The sequence below is a fragment of the Gossypium hirsutum genome, chromosome D07 (assembly GCF_007990345.1).
Source record: "Gossypium hirsutum isolate 1008001.06 chromosome D07, Gossypium_hirsutum_v2.1, whole genome shotgun sequence".
In the NCBI taxonomy this organism is placed as follows: Eukaryota; Viridiplantae; Streptophyta; class Magnoliopsida; order Malvales; family Malvaceae; genus Gossypium; species Gossypium hirsutum.
Genome location: NC_053443.1, coordinates 3,850,683 through 3,858,202, shown reverse-complemented (window position 1 = coordinate 3,858,202; position 7,520 = coordinate 3,850,683). Strand labels below are relative to the sequence as shown.

The 7,520-nt window shown below is 31.1% G+C and overlaps 1 protein-coding gene across 3 annotated transcripts; it reads right to left on the bottom strand.

The window, feature by feature from the left end:
• Positions 1–1,044: 1,044 nt before the first annotated feature.
• LOC121203008 (WRKY transcription factor 18) lies at positions 1,045–2,784 on the bottom strand. 3 transcript variants are annotated; one of them, XM_041097105.1, is made up of 6 exons: positions 2,640–2,784; positions 2,441–2,530; positions 2,288–2,347; positions 1,870–2,196; positions 1,663–1,779; positions 1,045–1,584 (listed from the first exon to the last, which is right to left on the bottom strand). In XM_041097105.1, the coding sequence occupies exons 2-6, from the start codon at positions 2,513–2,515 to the stop codon at positions 1,246–1,248; spliced, it is 918 nt and encodes a 305-aa protein (XP_040953039.1). In that variant the 5' UTR covers positions 2,516–2,530; positions 2,640–2,784; the 3' UTR covers positions 1,045–1,245. The 3 variants fall into 3 exon arrangements, with proteins under 3 accessions (XP_040953039.1, XP_040953040.1, XP_040953038.1); XM_041097106.1 differs by having other exon boundaries at positions 1,870–2,193; positions 2,640–2,782; XM_041097104.1 differs by having other exon boundaries at positions 2,441–2,771.
• Positions 2,785–7,520: the final 4,736 nt, after the last annotated feature.

Below are 7,520 nucleotides of genomic sequence, written 5' to 3'. Positions count from 1 at the left end.
ATCGGAGACGGTGTCCTCGTCCACTCACGATGGTGGAATATGAGGCAGTGTTCAAGTAAATAAAAAAATTCCTATCTTTTATTTATTTATTTTTCAAAAAAAAAAGTATAAATGAACTACCTTTAAAACTTGTCACTTTTCTTTTTTTGTATTTGACTCCTTGTGTGTCTGTAAAAAATTACATGCCATTGTTATGACTTTTATAGCAATATATTATAGAATATTTGGTTCTTTTTCTTGCTTTTTCCTGTCATTTTTGTTTTTTGTTCTCTGTCTTCTTCTTTGTAGGTATTCATGGCAAGGTCAATGGTGCTGGGGAGCCGCGCCTTGCCATTTCAGTGAAAGGGGAGAGACAGGCCTCAGGCAATGCACTCGTTGACGTGGAGCGGCACCGAAGGCTCAAGGGATCAACTAGGGTTTCTGATTTGTTAAGATTTCAGGCTTGGGCTTTGGATGTTTGAGGCTTTTAGGGTTAGGTTAGATTGGGTAATGTATTTGAGCTTGTGTGGGTTATTTGGGTTTGTAAGTGGACTTTAGTTATTGTTTTGTTTATTTTTTTATTTTTTTATTTATTGGGCTGGATGGATTTGGGCACTTACAGAGGCGATTTATAAAAACAAATATTACTTTAATTCTTGAGATTCTTATGCCTTGTAATATGACTCATTTTCGTCTGATTAACTTATGTAATGTGATTTATAAGATAGTATCCAAGGTGATAACTAATAAATTACAAACAATCATGGATATTTGCATCAATAAAGCTTAGAGCGCTTTTGTTTCAGGAAGATTGATCTCAAAACAACATATTAATTGCATATGAGAAAAGGAGGGTGGGTAATTTGGATTCTTTTGCTTTTTGAAGTTGGATATAAACAAAACATATCACCGTGTGGAATGGTACTTTGTGAATGCTATGATAATCTGGATGGGTTTTAATAGGACGACAATGGAGTTGGTTATACAGTGTCTTACTACTGTGGTGTATTCGATTGCACTTAACGGAATACGAGGGGAGGACTTTCGTCCCTCGAGAGGACTTCGTGAAGGGGACCAATTGAGTCTCTTATCTTTTTTTTTTCAACATAAACAACAAATACATAACTATGAATCAGGGATTTAAAATGCAGTCCAACATGCAGTGAATATCAACAGTGAAGACTGCATTTAAATCCATTCTCTATAAATTTCTGCCTAATTAAGGATGCTACGTTTCACCACTTTTCTATCCTATTCTCATCTCATCTATATAACTCTCCCTGAAATGGCTGCAGCCAGGGCTGCTGTAAAATTTGGGTTTCGAGTCAATGAAGCCGCCATATGTTGGACTAAAACCTGTTGAATTGCTGCTGGTGCATCATCAACCTCTTGGATTTTCTTTTTGGCACCGTCCCCATACCCCTCTGGTTGCATCAATTCAAGAGTTGCAGTGGGAGCTGAAGGCCTGGTCGAAGCACAAGAAACAGGCTTGGCACTACACTTGGGGCTTAATATTGCTACTTCACTTGGAGAAGGGCGTGCATGGTTGTGCTCTCCTTCGTAAGTAGCCACCAAGACTGATGGATCTTCAGCACTTCTTTGCACCTAAAAATGGACAACCACTATCAGAAACAACAATCAAATACATATACATACATGATCATATATCAATGCTGGACTCACCTTTTTCTTGACTGGACAGCTTGGGGCAAAAGAGCATTTGAAGTATGCTCTGGGAGAAGGGTTATCTTTGGTGACCTTTTGACCATATTTTCTCCATTGATATCCATCCCTTACAATCTGCAACACATATGAAAACCACTAATATTCAGAATTTTTAGCAGTTGGGAGACCAATAAAGTCCGACGAAAACTAGTTTAGGAACATTACCAGGCTGTTATCAGAAGGATTTGTGCGAACATAAATCCTTGAAATGGTGGTCTTAATGCACTCCCTAGGCACTTTACATGAATCTTCATCACTACAGCTGGTCTCTTTGTTTCCATTACTGAATCCAATCATGTTGGTACTATAATCTTCACACTCGGCTTTTCTCTTTTTCGATGTCGAAACTTCATTTTCAGAGTTAATGGTCACTAATTCCGTGAACTTGTTCTGTAAATCGTTGTAGCAGTGACCCAAAGCTGTTAACATCTCAGTTAGCTTCTTGTTCTCAGCTTTAATCCGATTCAATTCCTCCACCAAATCTGCATTCTGCTAAATGAAAACGAAACTTTTGTTCATAAGAAAAATACTTTATATATTCAAGTTCTTGTTGAAGAGAATTAACAAGTACTCCATGGAATACCTCTTGTTTGAAGGGTAGCTTCACATCAGAGTCAGCCATTTCTCCCTCAGATTTGGTCCTCTGTTTCAAAAAAGTCGAGGGAAGATTTGTGAGGACCAACAAATCCAAAAAGACAAGAAAGTTAGTCCCTCAATTGATAATATCTAAACTCACCAGAGCTTTGTTCCGGTGATGGAAAGGATTGATGTTGAGGTCCAGCGTAGTATCCACCCAAGCTGATGATCCCATCACTCAAATTTTACTCTAAAACAAACAAACAAACAAACAGGGAACCAAGCAAGCTGAAGCTAAACAAATTATGAGGATCCCTCTTAAGATAGTAAAAAAGGGAACGACTATGAAAGATTAATACCCAGAAACATATATATAGAAGATGCTTGAATGTGGTTTGAGTTATTCAGGGAAGTTTAAAAAGTGATGAGGTTGAAAGAGCCTTCTCTGAGAGGCATATCCCACTTAGAATCCTAATTTGATAGAGCAGTCCACGTTATATACAGTTAGAGATTTATGACAAGAAAAGGGGGTCGCAGAATAAATCACAAAGTCGCGCAAAATATTGATAAAACTTGAATTTATGACATATATTTTAATGGTATTTATTTCGTATTCAAACATGACGTTTAGGGTATGATGTCAGTCGGCGTCAACGTCAAGCCCCCGTCCATCACCGGCTATGAATGATAGTTTATGGCTACATACATACATATGGCTAAAACAAGGGTTGGTCGTCGACTCATCGTGTTGACCTTAATTTTATCTCCATCAGCGCACTTTCTCGCATGCCCCCCTTTCCACGTTTCTTCGTGTCACAAAACACGTGGTTTTCTCCTCTCTTTTTTTTATCTTTTTCTAAGTTGAATTTATTTTATCATTCTGTCAAATGTTTGTATACTAGTTTTAAAATAATATATTTTTTGTTTTATTTATAAATGTAAATGATATATTAAAAGTTTACTTTCTTTTAGTAATCACGATTGGCATCATATTTTCAATTTCAAATGAAAAATATGTTCGAATATTATTAGAAAGAATAACTATAAAATAAATCGTAAAATAAAAATTATAGGTTCTATTATTTATTTCTCATCATTTATGTGTAATTAATAAATGTAAAACAATAATTTATAAATAAAATAATGAAGTATGTAATCAAAGCAGATAGTCAAGATTTTTTAGAATAAATGCTTGCTAGCCTTTATTAAAAAGAGAACATTGGGACTACAAGGCAAATGCAGCGACTGGAAACTAGTTGTTCAAACAAAACGTTATATGCAATAAAATCAAGAAAAAAAAATCAAAAGGGAAAGTGAAATAACCGTGGTAGTTGGTACCCTTTTGGTACATTAATACGGTTCGTTCCAGTAATAAATCATAAATTTTAAGTTATGTTGGAGTGTAAATTTTAATCGGTATTACTTGTATTGATGCGTATCGGTTGATTTTATCTGTATTTATCAGAATGTGGTATATTGGTCAGTCCTTAAAAAATTAATTTTAAAATGTATTTTAAATTTTTATTATTTATTTGTAACAAAAATTAAAATTTTTTTATTTTTATAATTTATCTGTACAAAAAATAATTTTAAATATATTATAAATTTAATTTTTTATTTTTATTTTGAATTTTTTGAATTATGAATCATGGTAGTAGATACGGTCTCGGAACCGCCCATGCTAGTTGGAACGTGCCGTTCTAGTAGCAAATCAAAACACAAACTTTAGGTTCCGTTCCAGTGCAAATTTTTATTGGTATCGCTCGTATTGGTATGTACCGGTTGATTTCACCATATCAATCAGAGTATGGTGTATCGGCTGGTACTCAGAAAAATCAATTTAAATATATATTTTGAATTTAATGTTTTTATTTTTTATTTGTACAAAAAATAATATATTTTAATTTAAGTTTATTTTTATAATTTATTTGTACCATAAAATAATTTTAAAATATATTATAAATTTAAATTTAATTTTTTATTAGTTATTTTAAATTTTTTTAGTAATGGATTATATTTGTGAAGCTTATTAAATAATATTTTATATAATTGATGAGTTTATTTTTTGTATCTTTAAATTTACATATGGTCTGATTTGAAACTCATGCCACCAATTTTTTTAAAAATTATAACCTCAACCAAGTTTTATTTTTCTTATGATTATTTTATATTTGAGATTTATTTAATCTCATTATTTGGTATTTATAAATACTTTTATATATATATATATCAAATGCTTTTAAAAAATAACAACAACTCCCAAACTACACTGAAACAAACCAATACCCGTCTGTATCAGTACCGATAGAAAAATGATTCATCTACCAGTACAGTACTAACTATCTTGTTTATGAATTGTTATAAGCATAGTATAAGATGATCTATTGTTTAATTTATGTAATTTTTTTTGCTTTTTTTTTAGTAAAGAATATTTTATATAATTGATGAATTTATTTTTTGGTATCTTAAAATTTACATATGGTCAGGTTTGAAACTCACGCCACCAACATTTTTAAAATCTTTTTTACTATCTCAACCAAATTTTTATTTTTAAGAGTATTTTACATTTGAGATTTATTTAATCTCATTATTTGATATTTGTAAATAATTTTTAATATACTTATATCAAATGTTTTTCAAAAATAGCGATAACTCCGAAACGGTACACCAAAATAGTACCGATACATACCGGTATTAGTAGAAAAATGGTATGTCTACCGGTACTAACTACCTTAGGAAAAACACATATCAGTGTTCCCCTTATTCTCCAACTAGCAAAAGGATCAACCAAAACCTCTTATGGGTTGTTCTTTTACATTTTTAGCCACACATTTTTAGCTGGAAAAGTTAAAATTTTCTGCTTTTCATCTGCTGAAAAGCAATAAGTTAAAATTTTAGTTCCAAATAAAATGGGTTTTTTATTGCTTTTGATGGAAAAGTGCTTTTTCATCTAAAAGCCCATCACAACAGCATAGGAGAACGGGGGTTTAATTTCCAATCATAGTAAATAAAAGTCGATCTTTAAAGAACAAGAAGCGTCCGAAGAGAGGAAACCCCTAAGAAAAAATAGTGAACCCAAGGCCAAAACCTAGTCTACAAACTCCCAACATCGTTACCGGCACCAACGTTGAAGCTCACCCAACACTGCACCTTTGTTGAGCCCTTTCCACCACATTAGCCACTGTATCTGACACTTCTTCCATCCAGTAAGTTAAATCCTCCAACTTAAAACCCTCGTCAGCTAGCAAGTCGATGAGCTATACAATTATCCTTTTTGGGTTTGGATAAATTGGGTTGGTTAGCAAAGTTTGTACTGTAAAAATTTATATAATAATCTCTTTTTTTAGGCATGACTTCTCGAAAACAAGTTGTTGAATCGAATTGCATCAACAAATCCCTAATTTCCATCTTTCTTTGTATCTTGTTTTATTCTTTCATTGCAATTACCCCATAAAACTTACATTATAACATTAATTACGTTTACTAACTAAAATAAACTATTTACCGAACTTGATGAACTTCCAAGATCAACAATAGATATTTATACAAGAAGTCTTCTAATATGAGGAATGGAACACAATTTCATCCTAATAAGAATACAATTTATAACTTCTTTTTTTTTTTCTAACCAGTCAATCTCTGACCGCTATTGAACATGTTAAACACAACCCATGTGTATGAACTGAACCTTTCAACTTTTTGAGACTGGAAAATAGTAAATTTGATGAGGAAAAAGTAGAAACAATGCCACACCCTCCTAGCATTAATTGCACATTCACATTAGGATGTTTTTATTCAATTCCCATGTCTCCACATTCAACCCCCAATTTGTTTGTTTACTGATTTTATTGTTATAATTTAATTATCTTATTTTTTAATTTTTAGTTGAATCGGTCCAACAAATGGATTCAAGATTTTAAACATTGAGTACATATCAATACATAGATATTAGATACCATTGGAAAGAGTGAGAGTGAACTTACTATTCAAGTATTTGAATAAGTTTGAATTTTGAAATCAATATTGTTGATATGAGTTTTATCTGAACACCACTTTAACTCTGATTGTAAACTAAGGACCTAGTGGTTATACAAAAATAAAACAAATAGATAATATTGTATAATTAGGAAATAAGAGGGACTTGCAAGTATTTTTTAAAATTAATTATATATAAAAATGTCCTTATTTGATATAGGATTAACATATATTTTGTGTCTTGAATTTGATGACTTGTGTTCAGTTGGTATTTAAAATTTTTTGGGACTTATCTGGCACTTAAACTTAAATTTCCTACCTTTTTTGTAACGTCGTTAGAATGTGATGATGTAACATTGACAATCAATAATATGATGATACATGATAGCCTCACATTATGACATGCAAGAAGCATTAATAAAAAAAACTTTTAAAAATATATAATTTTATAAAAAGAAAACATTATAAATACTATTTTACATCTAGAAAAAACCTATATAGATAAATGTTTAGATTTAGATAAATCTAGATGTCTATTTGTCTAAATTCATTCCAAATGCGCTTTTTTTATTAGTTTTATTTTTTGTAAAATATTTTATATTTTATATTATTTTTTATGAAATATATAAATTCTAAAAGATCTTTTAAAATATAAAAAATTATAAAAAAACTATAAAAATTATTTTACATCCAGAATGAATATGGGCAATAGATGTCCAAATTCAAGTGAACCTAAACATCTATTTGTCCAAGTTTATCCAAAGCATCCTTCTTTTGATAATTTTATATATTTTTAAAGTTTTTTTTATAAAATAAATTTTTTATATTATTATTTTGAAATAATATCCATAATATATAAAATCTAAAAATTATTTCTAAAAAATTATAAAAGATTATTTCATTCCAGAATCAACCTTGACAAACCTAAACAAACCTAGACAAGTGAATGTCCCAATTTAAATGAGCCTAGACAACAATTTGTCCAAATTCATTCCAAATATGTTTTTTAGTAATATTATATTTTTTAATCTTAAAATATATATTCACCCTAGTCATGGATTCAATGAGTAAACAATTTTTACTTTGTTGAGTAATTGTTCTATTGTGCCCCTCATAATGACTCATTCACACACACACACACATATATAAGGTACAGTCCGCTAATATAACGTGCTAGGAGTAATTAGGCGCCATGCGTGGTGACACGTTACCCCCTAGGAGTTATCTATTTCTTAGATACTCCTAAAAAGATTATGGATGAGTAG

Excerpts from the sequence above, each read along its gene's own strand:
- LOC121203008 (XM_041097105.1), bottom strand. The coding sequence starts at position 2,515 with ATGGGATCATCAGCTTGGGTGGATACTACGCTGGACCTCAACATCAAT. Across the intron at positions 2,348-2,440 it reads ATCACCGGAACAAAGCTCTG|AGGACCAAATCTGAGGGAGA; the intron begins GTGAGTTTAGAT and ends TTTTTGAAACAG. Across the intron at positions 2,197-2,287 it reads AGCTACCCTTCAAACAAGAG|CAGAATGCAGATTTGGTGGA; the intron begins GTATTCCATGGA and ends GTTTTCATTTAG.